Source organism: Clarias gariepinus, chromosome 8 (genome assembly GCF_024256425.1).
Source record: "Clarias gariepinus isolate MV-2021 ecotype Netherlands chromosome 8, CGAR_prim_01v2, whole genome shotgun sequence".
Taxonomy (NCBI): domain Eukaryota; kingdom Metazoa; phylum Chordata; class Actinopteri; order Siluriformes; family Clariidae; genus Clarias; species Clarias gariepinus.
Genome location: NC_071107.1, coordinates 31,276,050 through 31,298,312, shown reverse-complemented (window position 1 = coordinate 31,298,312; position 22,263 = coordinate 31,276,050). Strand labels below are relative to the sequence as shown.

The window sequence follows — 22,263 nt, the reverse complement described above, 5'->3', positions numbered from 1 at the left end:
ATTGCTTATATTATAACATTTATATACACTGTGGCTGTGGCTTAGGAACTTCTCTTAAATCTTTTAATAATAATATTTGCAATTTTAACATTGTTGCTTGGTCAAGTTCACGCCTTCCTCGAAATGCGTGCTTTAACTTACTTTACTGTCCTTACTTATAGTATTTATCTTGTATTAGGTTAAGGTTTGTGCGCATGCGCAGTCACGTGGGCTGTGATAACAGCTGGTGTGCGTTAATTGAGTTAATTGCAAAAAAACGGAAATAATAATTAAATGATGTGGCGCGCAGTTCCGTAATATACAGTGTATGCACACACTGACGGTGTATTTACTGTAGTGTTTTTTTTTTTTTTAATGACGTGACGACGTAACTTCTACAAGGTAAAAAGCCTGTTTTTTTATTTTAAGGATTAATGATAGATTTGTATTAGCGTTCTCATGTTTGCTGATTATTTACATTTAATGTGCAGTAGTGTGTGTTATAAATTTGGTAAAGTTACTAGAGTGTGTCTCTCTTATTGCGATAAAATAGTGACGTTATTTAAAAAAAAACTGCTCAGGTGTTTCTGGTAAACAGCGCGCGAGCTGCAGGCCGAAGTGTTGCACAGACTTTGTCATACATTTTAGTTACTTGCATGTTCAAGTCTTTTATTTTTCAACAAATCAATGATATAAACGCGTGTGTTGTCACTTTGGGGTGAACAGAGAGCTAATTGCAACGGGAGAAAATATTTAAAAAATCTGCGTCCATGCCACATTGTTCTCTCGCGGGTCACCTGCAGTACCTTTACAGTCCACTAGGGCTTGGAGAACTGCTGTTATAAACCAATCCGAGGCTGAGTTCATGACCTGTCGACCAGTGGGCTGCTAGCACCAGGGGGAAAAGGTTTAATATTTCAGCTAAACTGCTAAAATATTTTATTCGGGCTACGTTGCTTACACTTGGCTTTAGATTTTGGCAGGAAAAACTCATTATTGATAAAAAAATGTTTTTATTAAAGCAGGAAAGATCATTAAAAGATGTATTTTTGAATGAACTGAAGTATTCCTCTTTGTTGTCTAAAAAAAACAAAAATGTAAATAAGAGCCATGGAGTAATCAGGGGAGTCATAATCTGAAAAGTTGTTATTCGACTATGAAATTAGCCTTTAGATACAGCCTTAGGGTAGGTTTTCAGCCTTGAGTATATACTGTATACTGTATATACTGTAGATTGAAAGCAGGTGAGGTGTGTAGGAACTTAAGCACTTTTGAGTTCCTACACTCAAATACAAGGGGGAAAAAATCGATCCAGTGAATCCAAAATCTACCCAAAAAAAAAAAAGAATTTATGCAGGATTGCATTTAAGGTGGTAATATGTTGCAGTTCATCCATAATCCTACAAGTGATCTTACCTATTCACACACTAGCAGGCAGCATACTGTAGCATCCCGTCTGGTAGCAGCAAATTATTTGCTAAATTTGTGTAGAAAAAATGGCACCGAGCTATTGAGATAATATTGTATCGGGTGGTCTGTGGTGATTCCTGTACCTACTATACCACAAGATGAGACATTGTGCTGCAGACTATAAGCCATTCTTACAGTTCTTCATACTCTGGTCTCTATCGTTCTTGTACAAGTTGATCTTCATCTGTCCATAGGATGCGTTTGGCCACGATTGTAGCCTATAATTGTACAGGCTATTTTATTATTTTCTAAATACAACCTTTCGAATTATTTATCTGGTTCTGTTGGTTGTTGACTTTGACAGCTATTCCTACTCAATTCAATTTATGGTGTTGTTGACAAGGCCAGCTGATGTAAAGGGTTTTTTTTGTTTACGAGAGAAAAAAATCTGTCATCTACTACCACTGTTTTTTGTAGTCTTCTGGACATTTTGCTGATTCTAAACTCACAATGCTTTCTTGCTGTTGAAGTAGTGGACTTGGCCACAACTAATGTGTTTTGCTCTCTCTGTCTCTAATGGATTAGTTTTGATGATGGCTTGCTTCCTTGGCAGTACCAGCACTTTGGACTTCATCTTGAGAGCAACATATTCCATATGTAAATGCCACACTTGAACATCTGGCCATGAAACAGGCATGGATTCTCAAAGTTGAGGGACCACATATAAACAGTGCTATAAAATTAATTAGCTCAGTAATTTTTGCAGTTGAGATTGCCTTCTTGTAATAAAGCTGCAGTATTCATTTGGATAAATAAGCTGAGAGATATCAGATTGGATTATGTAGGCTTCTACTTCTGCTGACTTTAATAGCAGTGTTAATTAGTGGAATATCTAAATACAAATCAACAGCTAGTACAAAGACTTAGCTAGAGTCGAAACTAAAGCAGTATTCACATGTCCCGGTAAACCATTTGTGCAAGTAATTTAGTAGTTTGAAGTTCCTGGAGCATTTTTATTTCTGTGTGCGCTTTGCTCATTGTTTAAAGCAATTTATATACATACATATATAATAAACACCTTATAAGGAAATTCTAAGAGGTGACTTCTTGATGGGTTTCCTTCAGGTACTTCAGTTTCCTCCCACTGTCCAAAGACACCCAGGGTATCCTAACTGACAGTTTCAAATTTCTTGTAGCGTGTGTGTGCGTGTCCTGCAATGGATTGGTACTCCATCCAAGGTGTACCCTGCCTAGTGCCCGGAATCTCCTGCGATATGCTCCAGGCTTCCTGCAGCCCAGTTATACTATAAGCAGTATAGTTAGTGAGTGACCGAGTGAAATGCTGTGTAGTTTGTGGTCTTGGCTTTTTAAATGTAATGTCCTATACAAAGCTTATTTTCCTGCCTTACAAAAATAAAAAAAAAACTACATTCTAGACCAGTAGGTGGCTGTATTACCCCAATCACATACAGTATAAACTCAGAAGAAGACATGATGCTCTTAGAAAATATGAGAATCGGCAGAAGCTGTGGTTAGTTTGTCCGTTAAACTGAAATAAATATAAATAAAACTGATTTTATTTATTGAAGAAATGTCAATTTCAGATCATTGAACATTTCTAAGTTTACCATAATAATAATGCTGTGAATAATAATAATAATAATAAGGAAAAGTGTTAATTATGAGCCATAAATCCAGTTAGAAACATTGATTAAATTGCAAAATCAATTAAGTTGCACAACTCAGTTTTTAATAGATTTAATTAATCTTGGTGTGAATTTGATTGGCTCTATATTTTCCTGATTTGTTGTTGTTTATTAAATGGATGGCTTTATAGTTCTGGTATCTCTATAATTACAACCAAGCCTTTGTTATTGAAAAAATTAGTTAGATAATTAGTTCCTGGTTTTTTTTGGTGTTTTAAAGTTGTGTGTGAGGTGTCTCAGGTTTTGTTCAATTTTTTCCCCTTTCTTGTTTGTTGAGTATGAGAGATTCCTCCCTACTGCTTTTTTTTTTTTTTTTTTTTTACTGTTTCTTAGAGAACTGTGGGTGAAGTTCCTGGGGAATAGGAGGAGTGGTAAGAGGAGTAGGGAACATGCAGAAGAATGCATATTCTTTTCTCCGTGTAATTTCTTTTCTCTAGCTATCGCTGAGTCCAAAGTTCTTTAAGATCATGCGAGTATCTAAGTTTGTGTTGAAGATCAGGTTTTGTTTTGGGGTGATGATGATTCATTTTATATGGATAAATAATCTGAATTTGGGCCATAAATACATTCAAGTTTTGTTTAACTGCTTATTTGACATGTTAATAATGAGTAATCAGATTCTTGTAAATGAGTATTGCAATGCCCTTCATCTTAGAGCTGTATGATTGCATGTATATATACGCAATATATTTTATTATTTTTAGATTTATTATTGTCAGACTGTTAAGTTGTTTGATAGAGGTGATTTTAAAGATGAATAACAATATATTACTTTTTCTGATAAGATAATTCCACTTACAATCCAGATTATTACCGTGATTTACTCGATTGATTGTTTCATTACATTATTAGATTATCAGTGTTAATTTGTATCAGTAGCTTAATTAAACTTTTTTCTTTTAGCCAGGTTGCATGGGCTTGTTTTTCTGCTTCCACGATTTTTATAGAAACTAAAAATAGCCATCATTGTACCGCTCTAGGGATTCAGCAGTGCTTCGATGACGTTCAGACCAAAAAGGCTACCACGGTCTTTAGTTTACAGTAGTTAAAACTATTTGAACTTTATTTTTATTCCCAAGAGTTGCGAAGGACAGATGTAGTGTCCAACAGGAGGGGGTGCCGTCCTGGACTCCAAGTTTCAGTGCCTGGCAGACCTTTTATAATTTTTGACAAAGATTTTTTACAATTTTAATTTCTAAAAATTATATTTTGTAATTTTATTTTAAATAAATAAGTTGTAAAATTTAATAATCTTACACATTTTACACATTGTATAAAATGCGTTCACAGATCCACATTTAAAAATTTAAACTAGCAATTTAGCTCTGAGTATTTTATACAAGTGCAGTTCTTAAGGTTACGTTACACAACCCTCCCCCACATACTGCTACTGAAAATTTCTAAAAAGGCTAACCCAGATGATTAGTGGGTGCAAAAAATTACAGATCCCCAAACATGGAATAATGCTAGTGTTCACCCGCATGAAACAGCATGCACACAACTGCTCTGTAAAACTTCCAGAAATCAAGAAAATGAAAATGTGAATATAACACTTTTTTCCAGAAATATTTAATAAAATTACTGCTCTTGTATTTACAGTCAAGACATTCCTCATTTTTCTTGGGCAACAGTGGGTCTACATGACCATTCACTTCATGATGCACAACTTTGCTCTGTACAAAACAAAAAAACTTTTTTGTATAAAAAATATAAGTTAATTTAAAATTTAATTCTAATTAAGAAAATAACAATGCTAATAATCATTGATAGTTGCAGTAATGATAGCAATATAATGGGAAACATCATAGTTAAGGACAACATAATGGTATTTGTAATAATAATAATAATAATAATAATACAATGATGATAGTCTCTAAACATAGTGCATGTGAAGGGAGAAAAACAGGCTGTGGATGAGCTCAGTCACTGAGGTGGAGAATGCTGTGAAGTTCCTCTTAAATCAGTTTCTTTGAGGACTCAAAGTTGTAAGGGGTTATGGCACACACGCGCACACATCCACACACACACATCCTCATTATCCGAAAGTGCATGGCTGCCTAAGACCTAAGGTAGCACCATAAAATGTGTAGCTTACGTCTCTGAAAAAAAAAAACAAGCAAAAAAAAAACCCACGCATTTCACATGTGCCAAATATATGGGGGGGAAAAAAGAAGTGCAGACATACACTTCCATGGAAGATGGAAGCTATACTTACTGAACACATCCAACAGTGTACTCTTTTGATACTCCCAGAAAAAAAAAAAAAAAAAAAAAAAGCGCGAGAGATACATGACTACATTCACTCAGTTCTGCAGGATTTACACTAAGGCATTCTGAGCTCTGGCCCTGTCCCAGTGAATTACAGGGTGAAAAGAGATACACAAGCCAAATCAAACCATGCATGAAACTGAACTATTTTTATAATAAACAATTTAATCAGAGGACTCACTATCTGTGTTACAGCTTATTCCTTATTCCAATTTATCTTTGGCCATGTTTGCAAACGTAGCCTAAGTGCGAGATTGCGCACACAAATGTATTTTAAAAAAATTAAGAGCACAGTGTTTAACACAGTGTTTATCATCTTCATACACAAAATGGATTTGCATTTGGTTTGTTGTAGAAATCATTATGACGCGAGATATTTGGAGCTTGTAATGGTTTAAGAGTTTTATTACTCAGCACTGTCCATATCTATCATCCATGTTTTAATTCATGTTTCATACTGGTTCAATAGAATATTAACTTATTGCTTTAAGATGTTTTGGACATTTCTATTAATCTTTTATGTCACTGTGTTTATCATGATATTAGTATTATAAGTTTGTTTATACTGTAAGTCTGTCTCCTATTTATTTTTTAATTGTGATTAGAAGCTTATAATATTAAGTTCATGGAATGTCTCGGAACAATGAGTGCCATGTTTTGCTTTTAGGGAAAAAGAACAAGGAATTGGGCACAAATGGTAGCAAGCCAGACTGCATTTGTCTTAGTGGTTGTTTTCTTTCCCGTCCTACGTATTACAGTAGTATGACTTTCCCCAAATTCACCGAACGCACTAAGCACTAATGAGACACGTATAAGTTAGAACTCATCTTGTGCATAAGTCTTTATATGACAATAATATAAAATGAACACTAAACAGCCCTATTTTAGAAAGTGCAATGGACATTTTGGAAGTCTATATTTACTAATTAAATATTACAGTTAACATAAAAGAATTTATGGTTTCCTTTTACTTTTGTGTGCCTGCTACTACAGCGTCACGACGCACCGCAAAGAACGTCTATTACCGTTTGCCTTAAAAATGAACGGACTGCCCAAGGTTCAGCATTTTTAGGACAACAGGATCAAAAGCTAATTTTGTACATCAGGTTGAATGGTCATAGATTTGAGAGAGGAACATTGTGACTCTCGTGTGACTACAGCAAGGTTCAGAATGATCCGGCTTCTTTCGTCACGACAGCCAAGTTAGTTCAGACAGACACACTGCAGGGTTTGTTTGTCCACCCCCTCCCTCGCACAGAATAGGTTGTATTTCTTCATTCAAGTACTGCAAAACATCTTTGCACAAATGAACAGAACACGTCCACGAGACTGCCACTATGCTCGGCCTGGCCTCATGCACCTTTACGCCTTCCCTACCCTCACGGTCAAACTCCCAAGTAGGTTTTGATCACAGCAGGAATTAAAGTACCATTTCAGATGACCTGAACCCTCTCCAGTTACAAGTCAGTTAGTAGTAACTGCAGGTTCAGATTTTAAGGCCTCTTTAAATATAAGACCACAAAAGAAACCATTTGAAAAACAAAGAATAGATTTCACCTCAAAACAAAACATAAAAAAAAAAAACATCCAAGGAAAACTCAAAGCTAAAGAAGTCCATTTAGACCGCAGGTGGTCTCCCACAGAGCGGATTTGAGGCGATCGAATCCTGCATCCTGGGAGAGCCATTATAATTAGGGTCTATAGCCTCTGTCACCCACTGAGGTAACGCTTGTTTTGCTTTGTCTTTTTTAGATTCGTCCTTCAGTTGCTTGGTGAATATCACCTTTCCTGCCTGGCCTCTCTGCTCCCTCCCATCTCATCTCATCTCCAGAGAAAGTGGGACTGTCCTAAAGGAAGTGCAGTGTCTCTGGCAGGGTATGGATGGTGACGTGTTCAAGGGGGAAGGTCCCAGGCTGAGTCAGTTGTCGACTTTAACAGGCCCACTCTGCTCTGATTCCTCACATGGAGTCCACGCGCACGGCTCTTCCCCTTGAACTATCCGCTCCCACTGGCCCAGGTTTTCCCTGCACACACACACACACAATCATAAAATTTAGAAAAACATTTACAAGCAATGGTGTACAATTACTGACTAACTCATCTTTCGCTATACTATCATCAGAGCCATTGCTGTGACAGAAATCCAGTGATGAGAGAAAATTTACATTTAGGCATTTGGCAGACGCTCTTATCCAGAGCGGCTTACATTTTTTTTTAATCTCATTATACATCTGAGCAGTTGAGGGTTAAGGGCCTTGCTCAAGGGCCCAACAGTGGCAACTTGGTGGTTGTGGGGTTTGAACCTGGGACCTTCCGAACCGTAGCCCAATGCCTTAACCACTGAGCTACCCCTGGCCCCCAAGATTGATTAGCGCTTGTAAGTAAACGCACTATGCATTGCTTTTACTGTACATTATGTCCTGCAATGATGCTAACATGTGAGTAGTTCGCATCATTACATTTCATTAGAAGGACTATCTAATCAGAAGGCCATCGTGAATTTACCCATTTCAGATTAAAACTTTCCATGGGTTCTTGGAGAAAAACTTTAACATGGGTTGCAGATCTCGCATCGTCTCTTTAAGGAACATGGTGAATGGAATCACCCAACTCTTGTCAGAAATGCGGGTATGAACTCATGACTTCATAATAAGGTGCCAACCACTGTTCCAAGATACACCTCCAGCATGGGTACAGAGCATGCCACAAGGGATTGGCATTTTAGATGTGTCCAATTAGTTACCAGACAACAGTTCATAGCGGACAGCTTTTAAAGTCAACATTGTGTTCTAGTCTTTAGTCAGTTACACAATAGTACTCAGCTGGTTACGGCTCACCTCTTAAGACATACCATGCAGCAGGAAGAGTAACAGTGGTCATGCTGGCCATTCCACAGCCATGAGTAGAAGTTTTCCACAGATTTGCAGTTTCTTGTTTATACTACCAGCACCGTGAACAACGGAGGCCATGCTTGATGCCACACGTAAACAGAAATAATGTGGAGTTTTTTTTCCCCTCTTCTGAACCTCCTACCCTGCTGTAAGAAGCTATCCTTTGATAAACTCCGCAGCTAAAGTAGAGGGATCATCCTCTAATAAGTGGAGTGTCACTAAAAATTATGCATGCATGTCAGATATGTAGTAATACAGGCATTCATCAGAACATCTGCTGTGCAGGCTGGTCCTGATCATGCCGACATGTGCTAATACTTGTATTGAGGTACATCAAATTTGGGGACAAGGGGTAGAGCAGATCTGGTGTAACTGGGTATAGCACATCAAACCTTATCTGGGCCAGCACCATTTCAGGTATAGTTGCATAAGGGGAGGCACTATCCGTGTAAGTGGATTGGCCAGTGTTAGTTGCTGTGAGTCCAAGTATGCCATTCCTCCTCCTTGAAAAATACAACCAATCTAGCTAATCGGTCATGGCCAATCATGTTAAAATCTGTCTGATTCCGGTCAGTAGCCCAATCGTGATGTGCATCTTTTAATATTTTCTAATGAAGTCCCAGGCCATTGTCATTACATGACTAAAATGATCCAGGTGTTAAATAAAGCCCCTAGTGGTGAAATCCTCAATCCACTGTCGGCTTACACATTCTCCTCTTTTTATAGGACCCTTGCCATTTTACAAAGCAGTGTGATAACTGTTGTCTAAATGGGTTGAGAGCTGATAGCAGATTCTCCTTTATAACTACTGTAGCTGCAGGTTTGTTAACGATCTGGCCACAAAACATACCAAAAAATTGCACTCCATTAACAACTGTTTTTTTTTTTGCATGTTTATAACACAGCTCTACTTTACTGGACAATAGTTAAACCTGTTAAACTCGTTACAGTGAAAAAGCCTAAAAGGTTTTTGGGTTTTGCCAAAAATGAACCAAATGGCTTTTCATTTATTGTGATGGTTACAAACATTTCAATTGTTTATTAGAAATTGAAGTATTAACGAGCAACAGGCAACATCTGTATTGTATTGTAAATAAGCAGAACACTCATAAGGTAAAGTATACCTAGCAATTTTAATAACCCATGAATTACCATCCAGTATGTGTCTTCCTATAACGAAATGGTTCCATATGTCAGACATGCTGCTTAATGAAATACAGGTCCTTCTCAATAAATTAGCATATTGTGATAAAGTTAATTATTTTCTGTAATGTACTGATAAACATTAGACTTTCATATATTTCAGATTCATTACACACAACTGAAGTAGTTCAAGCCTTTTAATTGTTTTAATATTGATGATTTTGGCATACAGCTCATGAAAACCCAAAATTCTCAATAAAATTAGCATATTTCATCCGACCAATAAAAAAAAAAGTGTTTTTAATACAAAAAAAGTCAACCTTCAAATAATTATGTTCAGTTATGCACTCAATACTTGGTCGGGAATCCTTTTGCAGAAATGACTGCTTCAATGCAGCGTGGCATGGAGGCAATCAGCCTGTGGCACTGCTGAGGTGTTATGGAGGCCCAGGATGCTTCGATAGCGGCCTTAAGCTCATCCAGACTGTTGGGTCTTGCGTCTCTCAACTTTCTCTTCACAATATCCCACAGATTCTCTATGGGGTTCAGGTCAGGAGAGTTGGCAGGCCAATTGAGCACAGTAATACCATGGTCAGTAAACCATTTACCAGTGGTTTTGGCACTGTGAGCAGGTGCCAGGTCGTGCTGAAAAATGAAATCTTCATCTCCATAAAGCTTTTCTGCAGATGGAAGCATGAAGTGCTCCAAAATCTCCTGATAGCTAGCTGCATTGACCCTGCCCTTGATAAAACACAGTGGACCAACACCAGCAGCTGACATGGCACCCCAGACCATCACTGACTGTGGGTACTTGACACTGGACTTCAGGCATTTTGGCATTTCCCTCTCCCCAGTCTTCCTCCAGACTCTGGCACCTTGATTTCTGAATAACATGCAAAATTTGCTTTCATCCGAAAAAAGTACTTTGGACCACTGAGCAACAGTCCAGTGCTGCTTCTCTGTAGCCCAGGTCAGGCGCTTCTGCTGCTGTTTCTGGTTCAAAAGTGGCTTGACCTGGGGAATGCGGCACCTGTAGCCCATTTCCTGCACACGCCTGTACACGGTGGCTCTGGATGTTTCTACTCCAGACTCAGTCCACTGCTTCCGCAGGTCCCCCTCCTCAGGGTCCGGTCACCTCTTCTCGTTGTACAGCGTTTTCTGCCACCCTTTTTCCTTCCCACAGACTTCCCACTGAGGTGCCTTGATACAGCACTCTGGGAACAGCCTATTCGTTCAGAAATTTCTGTGTGTCTTACCCAGGAATCTTTTAGAGTTAATTAGTTAGTTGATTCAGATGATTAGGTTAATAGCTCGTTTAGAGAACCTTTTCATGATATGCTAATTTTTTGAGATAGGAATTTTGGGTTTTCATAAGCTGTATGAAAAAATCATCAATTTTAAAATAATTAAAAGGCTTGAACTACTTTAGTTGTGTGTAATGAATCTAAAATATATGAAAGTCTAATGTTTATCAGTACATTACAGAAAATTATGAACTTTATCACAATATGCTAATTTTTTTTTAGAAGGACCTGTATGCGTGTGGATGGGTTGTGCAGGTGATTCAGGTGGTGTCCAGGTAACTTACCTGCAGGCTCTAAGAAGAGGAGCAGATGGAGGGAACATCTCAGACAGCGTGGTGTAACAGGGAATGGCCACTGCGTTGTAGAAACCCACCTAAGAGCACAGACATATCACACAGCAGCAAGAGCGTAAGACAATAAAAGTAAAAAAAACAAACAAAAAAAAAAACCATAAAAAAACTACAGTAACTAGAGGGGTTTCTAGAGTAATAAGTTCCTGTATATGTAAAAATTCAGGCATTTAAAAAGTTTCCTTTTCAGGTGGGAAGGTACCTGTCCCTGTGGAACCTCATCCCTCTTATCCCTGTCCATCATCGGAATGGGCTGCATTCCTATCTTCTTCATTTCATCCCCCTGATGAGAAGAGACGATAAACATTTTACTTAAAAAAAAAAAAAAAAAAAAAAAAAATGTCCTAAGCGTTTAACCAAACTGAAACTGCTATAGTGTACTTTGTGTTTCAACATGTAACTGTAATAAAGCTTACTTCAGCCCAGAACTCTGCATAGATATCATTGGCTGTGAGGCGAGTGACGGGCCACAGTTTGGTTACAGAGCAGAGATCACATGCAGTCATCATCAGGCCAATTACACGATCCCTGCCACGGACAAGCAGTCATGACACAGAGCAGCCTGATATTAGTCTCATAAATCATGTCATCTTTCACTCTTTTGACAAAAGCTTAGGTGTGACAGTGCATGACCTCTGACCTGTGGGCGTGGTTGTTCAGGTCAAGCGTGCCTGTGCTCATTAGATCAGCAAGCTGCTTGCGGTTGCCAAAGTAGAGTGCCAGGTCAGTGGCGATGATGGCCTTGCGGATGATCTCTAGCACCTGCTCGTACTCGCTGGAAGTCAGGTTGGAGAAAATATTGTGCCCTTCCAGCTATGGGAAACAAAAAGATCAATAAAAAAGCAAAAGCTCCACTTAGGAGAGGTGAGATGGGGGGTTTACTTAAGCACATTCGCATTTGGGAAAATAACAGGAAGCAAAGCATGGGTCAGAATTTGGTCTGTGATTTTAAATCTGCTAGTGTAAATAGTAAGCCTGCTCTTCATATTCCTTATAGATAAGAGGTTGGCGTAGCCCATAGATAGATAGATAGATAGATAGATAGATAGATAGATAGATTCCTAATTGATTCTCAAGGAAATACCAGATATCCAGCAGCGATAAAGACAGTGACACAGGAACAGGTTTGTAAATGGGATTGTATAAGTGTTCATCCTGGGTTTATTGTTATTTTACTGTTTTATTCAAGTACTTAATAATTATTTAAAACAACACCAACGAGTTAAACTGTAAAGTCCATATTTCTACCTAAACCTACAAAATACAAACACAACCATTTCATTCATACACTTGGAAATTCTGTTCATACACCGTTGGGTGTTTAGTTAGGATAAATATCTCACCTCAAAACACTACACGGTGAAAGGATCAAAAAGGGATCAAATTAGCTGGGAGTGAGCACTTTTCCACCAGACAGGGCCACAAGGGCTCGGGAGAATTTTTTTCCACGATTTATCCCTAATAACCATTATTGCTTCTAGCTTGATTTTACTGTACACTTCTGCCTTGTGATCAAAGTAAAATCCAAAAAAGGTTTGTTACATTGGATAGGGAAAAGGATAATATAAAAAAAAATGTAAAAAAATTTAAATGCTATGATGCTAGGTTGTTATATTAAAAAAAAAAAAAAAAAAAGTTCCTCTTTAATTGCACTAATTATCGTATTCACACTTTTACTTAAACGAACTAGTGCTTGTGCAGAAGGGCCACACTGAATCAGATACGCCTGATTTTATTTCAGACTCGCTCACAGGAACTGCGAGTAGTACTACTTGTGCTCATTAAGTTACTACCTGATATTTTCCCAAGAAAACCTCCTACTTTCACAAACAGGGAAGAAGGCAATGGGGAAAGTGACACTCCCTCGGCGAGGACACGGACTGTCTTGGGTTTCCCTGTTCGCCGAGCGCTGGTGAGCGGTGCTGTTCGGTGGAGAAGTGCTCATCGTGAGGCGATGAAGTCGGGAAAGGGACACAGCTCACCAGGAGAGAAGCCAAGAAATGTGTAGATACAGTGAATGAGAGCTCTACCTGCAGGATCGACACCGTCTGCGAGAAATGATGCTGTTCCATGGTGGAAGTGGAGTACAGCGCCGCCAGCGGGTGGTCAAACTTCTGCAGGTAGCTGTTGCTGTAGCCTCGGTGGTCCAGGTCATGACACAAGCAGGCTATAAGTAGACCTTTTTTCTGAGTGACACAGGGGAGGACAACATTAGACTGCAGATGAGGAAACATTTTGGGGAAGTAAAAATTGCGGGGATGCACTGACCTCCAGTTCAGTGAAGATTCCAGATGTTTTCTGGAGAATGACGTACATGCAGTGGGCCACGGTCACAGCGTGCTTCCAGTTGTGGTACGGAACCCGTCGGTAATTCTTTCGCACAGACATGGTGAAGCGACACAACTTCTCCAACTCGAAGCTTCACACAAACACACCCAAACTGGTTTAGAAGCTTTCACAAACATATTACACAGAACAAAACAAATTATACAGAACAAGCATGACAGTATATTAACAAGTTGGACTTGTTTAAAATGGCCATAGGAATCTTACAATGTGTAAACATGCACAGGTGAACTATTTATAAAGATGTTCTTTCACACGCCTCTATTAGAGGTCACGACAGCAAATCATCCATCTGCACTTAAAAGATTTTTGGGAGGGGCACGAAGGGGCTCCTGCAACCCCAGTGGTTGGATTGGATGTGGGACACTGGCAGGGACGAGAACCTGGGCCTTCTGCATGGCACGCAATAAACCTACAACTGAAAAAAGTGCACTACATAGGGTGTACAACTTTAGACTATAGCCTAGGTAAAAAAAATTAGGAACTCTGCCTAAGCGCATGCGGGTGATCTATTGTGTAAGCATAGTGGAAGTTGAGTCCTGAGTCTTGTGTAACTGTATTACACCTACAGTATGGTTAAAACTATAGTGCAGACTGCATCATATTTACGCGGTGTCATAAGTGCAGAGAAAATGTGCAAGACAAATTCAAATGTTTTCAAACATATTTACAGGTATTGCATTCATGGACTATGAGACAGAACTTTAAGGCTGAAAGTGTGAATGACGCAAAATCTGAATAATATCCGTAAAGCCTGATGTGGCAGAAATGCTGAAGACGTCATGGATTATGAAAACAGAAGAAACAGGTTTGTAATTACTTTTGTCTGAAGTATGTAGGGATTTTTTTTTAATTAGATGCTTCAGTGTCAGCTGCTTTTGATTTTTAATTAACAGAGACGTGAGGTGTTATTCTCACCTGTTTTTCCCGCATGAACTGTGAATCATGTAGACGAAGACTGCAGGCCAGAGTTCCTCATAGGGGTTAATGTCAAAGTGGAACCTAGGAGGGCAAAAGCAGAGTGAGAAAGAAAATATTCATAAGAATAATTATATATATATATATATATATATATATATATATATACACATACACACACATATACACACATACATAAATCTATCCATGTAAAAAAAATAATAATAATTTCTAGCCTTGAACACGATACTGCTGTTTATACATCTACAGAAAGAGTTACTGGCTGTGAGAAATAACAGAATAACAGAAGTGAACTTTTATCATGGACATTCAACACTCATATTATGGACATTACCCTGTTTTCCACTTTTTTGGTACCACAACTCTACACTGTAACCATTTAGTCTTCGAGCACCTACATAGAATACACAGCAATTTAATCTCTCATCTAAAAGGAAGATGTCCCTAATAAACTGGCCAATATATTGTATAGAAATAATCACTTCCTTCATGGTAAAAAAGCTGGACAGTGCACATCCAGATGTGGACGTGGTATATCCTACAGACCAAAACATGGTGTTGGTGCTAAAAGTGTCTCACCTACAGCAGTCAGAGTGAATTTTCAGATAGGATCATACACCACCATTTTGATCATACTTAATGCCTCTTATCTCCTGATCCATGCTTCATTTTTTTGTAAATATGCATACACATTTACATTTTTATCAGACAAAAAGAAACACAATTGCTAAATACAATTTCATGCCCTTTTATGTAGTGTCTTATTTATTTATTTTTTAATTGGACATGGTTACGGACACTACAGATTTTTACGTGCCTAAATTTGTACGGAATGCTTTAATTCAAACAACATATTTTACAGGTTATACCTTTTTAAAAGCTTTCGCTCTTAAAGAAATATGAATAATTTTAATTTTAAAATTATATTACATTTATATATTTACATTTTAAATTATTATTGTTTGATGCAAGACAGTATAATGCTGAATAATAGGCATTTTGGGGACACATACTGTATAAAATCATCTCTCCAGCTCAAGTTAGCAACTTAAAATTTTTTGGGAAGCATAATTGGTCACTTCCATGTTGCATAAAGTTCAGAAGCAGCTTCTTTGGAACATTTTCTGTATTAAATGTATAACTTAAAAATAATAATAAAATCGGCATAAATACGTGTTTTGACCACATCCTAGCGCGGCTGCTGGTCAAGCAGCGAGATGTTTGGCACTCCGGCAGCGTATACTCACAGTTCAATCTCTTTGTATATGGGGGTGGGAAGGGAGAGCTGTGTGAGGGTCTTCCACTCCTCAGAGGTGCAGATGCTGTGATATGAAAGTTTCTCCATAGTCACCCTGTATATGCACTCCGAATGTCTGATCCGGTGGTACATCTACAGACACACACACACACAGAGGACATCTTGAGGACAAAATCAGTCATTAGGAGTCTCCTAGACAGACACATAGGGTATAGAACTGAATACAAATACACTGATCAGCCATAACATTATGACCACCCGCCTTATACTGAGTAGGTCCTGCTTTTGATGCCAACACAACCCTGACCCGTTAAAGAAAGGACTCCACAAGATCTTGTGGTATCTGGCACCAAGCGTCAGTAGCAGAGCCTATAAGTCCTGAGAGTTGTGAGATGGGGCATCCACGCATCGGACTTGTTTTTCCAGCACGTGCCACAGATGCTCGACTGAATTAAGGTTTGGAAATTTCAGAGGCTCGTGCTCATTGTGTGACAGGGTGTGTTATCCTGTTGAAAGAAGGTGGTTCAAATAATAGTTCAAGGAAGGATATCTAGTGAACCTGCGGCAGGATATGGCACCAACCGGCTCATTGATGCACACATGGGGATTAAAGTCTAGCCGTATGGTCCCACACAAGAGCTACAGTATGAGAGCACAAATGGCTGAAAAAGTTAATGCTGGCAATGATAGAAAGGTGTCAGAACACACAGTACATCACAGTTTGCAGTGTATGGGGCTGCGTCGCTACAGACTGGTCAGAGTGCCCGTGCTGAAGTTGAAGCAAAACCTGGTGTTAAATATATATTCAGTTTTGATGGATAAAGTTGGCGGTGCAGACGATTAGAGTGGGATGACAAGTGGTTGGATTAAATGGTGCAGCATTCCCTATAAAATGCAAAACTCAGTCGACACTTTGTCCTCCTCTTCAAGCTCCATAACTCCTTTCTTGAGTCAGCATTAATATTAGCCCCCCTGTTCAGGTCACAACCTTCAGCCATCCTGCATCTTTGTTCCAAATCGTTTGTCCTGCTACCGATCCTTCGCCTGTCTGTGATCATATCCTAGAGTCCTGGCTGGGAATTGAACCAGCAACCTCTCAACCCAGAGGTGACACTTATTTTTATAAGCCACAATCTCGTTTTAGTTCTCGGTCAGTTAGTTCTTGCTTTTACAGACCAGTTCAAATGGTAAAGTAAAATGGGGATTTGGTCAAGGTTCTGAACTCATGACTGCCTCAGATCACCAACTCATTCCTGTGTGCCTTCTGGGACGAAATTCATACATTAAGCACTTGGTAGTACATACTTATAGGTGTTTAGTTAATTAAAAGTGCTTTACATCTTCAGAAGTTGAGAGTCATGACATATCCACCACATCTGAGGCTTGAAGGAACAACCCCTATCTGCAGGAACCACCACTCTAACCAGCCTACACTCAGGAACTGAGATGAAAATCTTACAGTAGGTCCTGGAGTTCATGCAACCTACTTAAACACTGTCGGAGACCAAGTCATGGCAACAGTATCCCCTAATGGCTGTGGCGTCTTCGACTGTGTCGTACAGCAAACAAAAATGTTCAGAAATTTGTGTTAAGGAGCATAAAATGAGCTAAAGATGTTGACTTGGCTTCCAAATCCAGGGATCACGATCAGATCAAGTATCTGTGTGATGTTCTGGACAAACATTGAATTTGTGATGGCCCCACCTCACAAGACTTAAAGAAACTGCTGCTGCTGACGTCTTAGATCCAGATACATTTCAGATCATGCCTTCCAGATGTTTCATGAAGTCCAGGCCTTGACAGGACAGAGCTGTTTCGGCAGTCAGGTGGTTTTAACGTCACAGCTGATTAGGGAACAAACTGGAAATCCACCGCGTATGTAAAACTCGCACTCAAAAGTCACTGCACAGCTGTGTCGCTTCAAACCGTTTCAGCAGTGGCTATGGGTGTCATTATTTATTTTTGTCTCAGCAACTGTTTAGCCCTTAAGACCTGATGTCCTTCAGAAGAAAAAAATAACCCTGAAGCCAAATTTAACCAAATTTGCCAAATCCAAGGAACAACTACTTTGTACATAAGACTAAACTCCGCTCCTTTTTATACACACTCGCTGTGGCCGAGTCCGTCTGTCTACTGGCTGTGTTTATCACTCAAGTGTAGGAAAAGGCTTCAAGGGTTTAAATAGATTGCGCAACTTGGTCAAAGAGCTGTTTGATTAAGCTGAGAGTTTCTGGAAAATGAGAAAAGACAGGAATCTCGTGATAAATGTTTGAATGATAACTCCTCACACAAGCAAATTATTTTGGAATTCAGACTATGAAGGAACAGCGTCTGAATCAACACTCTTTGCAGAGGGGTTGCAGAAGTGTTTGTGGTCATTAAACTTAAGTGAAATGCAAACACAACGGTCTGTCTGTTGCTCACATTTGCACAGTGTAAGGCCAGAGCACAGAAGACAGCGAACATCTTAAAGTTGTTTTCATCAGTTTTAGTGAAGGCACTTCCGTTCAGCTTGTTCACCATCTGTACGACGCCTATTACAGTCCCCCGGCTGACGATGGGCATGCACAGGATGTTCCGCGTCGTGTAGCCGGTGTACAGGTCCACTTCTCTATGGAGGGTGCAAGAAAAGGAGAAAAAAAAACATAATACATGAAATACAAGAACATAAGTGCATGTGAAATCATCTGAGAGAGGTGAAGCATAGAGTATATAACTGACATGCTGACTCGTAAATAAACGGGCTGTTTTAATAGTGTGAGATCTTTAATGAAGATTAAAATAAATAAATAACGGCTAATGGGTACAAGGTTTTTAATGCTGTGGTACAGTATGATTCACAGCAGATGTGGCTTGTACTTCTGTTTTTAAGATAGCAAAGTATTATAATAATGCACTTTTTTTAATATGCTATTAAAAAAAAACAATGATAAATTAAATCAAGTGGTTAGCACTATTTAATTTTACAATTCCTAGAGTTACAAGCTTGAGTTACTGTCTGTGTATTATACTGTCGACCATTCAGGTGTTTATATCATATATCATATCATAAGATCATATACCAAATCCCATACCAGGATGATTTAACCCCTAAGACCCCAGACCCAATTTTTAAATGGAAATAGACCATAGAACAATCAGACAGGTTGCTAAGGTACTCTTAAGTGCTTGCTAGGGCGTGGCTTGACAGCTTCACAATGATCCTGAGAGAATGATTGGTTGAGCCAATGACAATGGGATCCACAGTTAGCTTCAGTTTCAAAGTTCCTATGGAAGTTACTATAGCAGGGAATGCAAATGCCGAGCACTTCCTATTTCCATGGGGAGTACCTTCACCATAATATGTCAGTGGGGCAAATTTGGGTACCTGTTGGGGTACAATCTATCCCATCTTGTGGGGTATATTCTGCCACAGCTTGCGAGCCTCTACAAATGTGGTATATTTCCATCAAAATTCTTGCTCTGCGCTAGAATCTGTCAAAGATGGTCTCAATGTTAAGTCTTTGGGATCTTGTAGGATAAATTACAAAAAAAAAAGTCATAGCACCCCATTCCTGAATAAGCTGCACGATTTGAGGCCTTTTTTATAGGTCTAAGGGTCTAAGTTTATATGGAAAAAGAATAAAAATAAAGTCTGCGAGATAATACAAGTGAAGCACCACTGAACAGACCACAGGGAATGTCACATGGCATTTCGCTTAACACACCGTATGACTGCAGCTCAATTTCTGCTATCTGATATCACCCAAATAAGAATAAGGTCACTGTTGAATCTCGGTTCTCTTAAGGTTTTAATTATTGCCACCTCAGCCCTCGGGTTGCTCATCAGGGACAATTATTGATTGTTGATTGATTATCGTTTGATTTAGGGACTTCTCATTTTGATTTACACATATTTTCGTGCACATTTCATACTCAGAGTTAAAAGCCCTATGTGACGTACAGGGGTTGGACAATGAAACTGAAACACTGGCCAATTTAGTGTTGGAGGTTTCAAGGGTAAATTTGACCAGCCTGGTGGCTGATCTTCACTGATCGCACAATCCACCAGTAAGAGCAGGAAGGTTTGTGAAGGTGAGTGTGAAGGTTTAATTAGCAGAGTAATAGCACAGTTTTGCTTAAAATATTGCGATGCACACAACATTATGGGTGACATATCAGAGTTCAAAAGAGGACAAATTGTTGGTGCGCGTCTCGCTGGTGCATCTGTGACCAAGACAACAAGTCTTTGCGATGTATCAAGAGCCTCGGGTAATGTCAGCATACCACCAAGAAGGACGAACCACATCCAACAGGAGGAACTGTGGACGCAAGAGGAAGCTGTCTGTAAGGGATGTCCGGGTGCTAACGCTAATTGTATCCAAAAAACATAAAACCACAGCTGCCTAACATACTGCAGAATTAAATGTGCACCTCAGCTGTCGTGATTTCCACCAAAACTGCTCGTCGGGAACTCCACAGGGTCAACGTACACGGCCGGGCTGCTATAGCCAAACCTTTGGGCGCTCAAGCCTACGCCAAATGTCAGTTTCAATAGTGCCAGCAGCGAAAATCTTGGGCTGTGAACTATGTGTCCTCTAATGAGTCCACCTTGACTGCCTTTCCCACATCTGGGAGAGTTACGGGGTGGAGAAGCCCCAAAGAAGCGTACCACCCAACCACCAAAGAAGCTGCAATATCATGGTCCTCCAGAATGGTTCGGTAGTCCTTGGCAGTGACATGCCCATCTAGCACAAGTATTGGGCCTGAGAAATGCCATGTGCACCCAGTGGTTCAAACATTGTATCCTGAAGGCGATGCCGTGTATCAGGATGATAATTCACCAATACACACAGCAAGACTGGTGACAGAGTGATTTGATGAACATGAAAGTGAAGTTGAACATCTCCCATGGCCTGCACAGTCACTTTGGGGTGTTTTGGAGGAGCAATTCAGGAAACGTTTACCTCCACCAGCATCAGAGTCACCTGGCCACTATTCTGTATGAAGAATGGCTCAAAATCCCTCTGGACACTGTGCAGGACTTATCGGTCATTCCCAAGACGAGTTGATGCTGTGTTGGCTGCAAAAGGAGGCCCTACACCATACTAATGAATTATTCTGGTCTAAAACCAGGCGCTTTAGTTTCATTGTCCAACCCCTGTATGTCACAGTGATATTTTCTTAATTTGTTTTCAGCAAAAGTGTCGCACCTAGGTGAAAAAAATAAATTTTCAGATAGGATCATATGAAAGCATTTTTCATAATACTTAATGCTTCTTCACTCCCGATCGTTTTTTGTAAATATGGACAAACATTTATATTTTTATCAGATAAAAAGAAACACATTTGCTAAATACGATTTCATGAACTTTTTGTAGTCTTAATTTTTTTTTTATATAACTCTTTCAATGATCTTAATTGTTATTCAAATGAAACTTGGGCAATTTAGATTTCACATGAAAAAGCATAAACCTGAAAAAGTGTATTATTCCAAAATGCAAAAAAGACATTTTTTGGGGGTAAAATCCTTAATGCTGCAACAATTTTTACAGGTCATGTGCTTCTAGAAGCTTACGCCAAATTGAGTATAAACACCCATAAAAATTATGGGTTTTCATTTTAAATTATTACTGTTTGAAGAGAGACAGTAGTGTATAAGACAAACATGGGGCACATATAAAATCATCTCTCCAAGTTACTCGCAATCCAAGGTTCCATTGTACTGTGTTTTTTCTGTTTGTATCAATTTGTTTAAAAAATGCAGTCAGTAAAGGTTCAAAAATAAAATGCGGTTATGAGATTATAAAATCAGTAGAATTGTTCGATAGGAGGAAAATTACTTTCAGTAACAAAAAAACTCATTTAAAATGATCTCGTTCTGTCACAAGTGCAACTCAGACACGCCACCATTTTGGGAATGATGTCATATGTACAGTATATAAATTCACAGACTGTCACATGACTACACCAGGATGTTCATAAGATGTCACTTAGGCACTTAATAAGTTAAAGTCAAGCTGAATGAAGAGCGTTTTGCTGAGCATTTGAAGGGTTTGTTACACCTGTGTCACTGTGGGTTCTTACGGCCTGCAAGGTGGCGAAGAAAAGCAAGAAAGCAGCGCTGACGCAGGAGGTTTATAATAGTTTCAGTGCGTTTCAAATAGAGATTTGTGTTACCTGTTGAACCGTGGGTCTGCATAGGCATCTGGGATATTCAATACCTCTCCTGTTCGTGCCACCTGACCTGCTATACCCTTCTCGATAGAAAACCTAAGTGAAGACAGACTGAGTTCAGTTTAAGTATGCTTCATTTCTATAATGAAACACAGAACATTCAGACAAAGCAGCTCTACAGAGGTCTTGGCTCAGACCCCAAACATATTGCAATGCTTTTGAACGTTACAGTACTTAATTGCACATCACAGGGGAGGCACTTTTGCTTTGTAAGGCATGTTGTATGATCTCTAGAGCAACCATTAGTGAATCGAAATCTTTTATGAGTGCACAGATGTAGGCCATTCTAGGTTACTGTTTTGCTTAAGCCAGCTGCATTTCAGAGGGAAAAAAAAAAACGTCGGCTGCCCAATGCTCTCATTGCTTATTACATAAATGAGAGTATGACATGGATGTCCATGGTAATTTGTTGAGGCCCTAGTGTCAGGGTAGTTCAGGAAAGGGCTGGGGACA

The 22,263-nt window shown here is 39.2% G+C and overlaps 1 protein-coding gene and 1 long non-coding RNA gene across 7 annotated transcripts in view; one reads left to right on the top strand and one right to left on the bottom strand.

The window, feature by feature from the left end:
- Window positions 1-4,398: 4,398 nt before the first annotated feature.
- pde10a (phosphodiesterase 10A) overlaps window positions 4,399-22,263 on the bottom strand; it is a 118,487-nt gene continuing 100,622 nt past the window's right edge. For all 5 annotated transcript variants that reach the window (XM_053501875.1, XM_053501876.1, XM_053501877.1 and 2 more), the window contains exons 12-22: window positions 21,754-21,846; window positions 18,019-18,205; window positions 15,584-15,726; window positions 14,316-14,399; window positions 13,320-13,470; window positions 13,082-13,237; window positions 11,692-11,864; window positions 11,468-11,579; window positions 11,254-11,334; window positions 10,986-11,074; window positions 4,399-7,387 (exon numbers count right to left, since the gene is read on the bottom strand). In XM_053501875.1, the coding sequence (XP_053357850.1) occupies window positions 7,282-7,387; window positions 10,986-11,074; window positions 11,254-11,334; window positions 11,468-11,579; window positions 11,692-11,864; window positions 13,082-13,237; window positions 13,320-13,470; window positions 14,316-14,399; window positions 15,584-15,726; window positions 18,019-18,205; window positions 21,754-21,846 (1,375 nt within the window). In that variant the 3' untranslated portion in view covers window positions 4,399-7,281. The remainder of the gene's footprint in view (window positions 7,388-10,985; window positions 11,075-11,253; window positions 11,335-11,467; window positions 11,580-11,691; window positions 11,865-13,081; window positions 13,238-13,319; window positions 13,471-14,315; window positions 14,400-15,583; window positions 15,727-18,018; window positions 18,206-21,753; window positions 21,847-22,263) is intronic.
- Window positions 7,255-11,358, top strand: LOC128528773 (uncharacterized). Of its 2 annotated transcripts, XR_008360980.1 has the most exons (4): window positions 7,271-7,380; window positions 8,981-9,074; window positions 10,924-11,123; window positions 11,242-11,358. It is a non-coding gene; the product is annotated as an uncharacterized LOC128528773 (long non-coding RNA). The 2 variants fall into 2 exon arrangements; XR_008360979.1 differs by lacking the exon at window positions 8,981-9,074 and having other exon boundaries at window positions 7,255-7,380; window positions 10,924-11,109; window positions 11,242-11,345.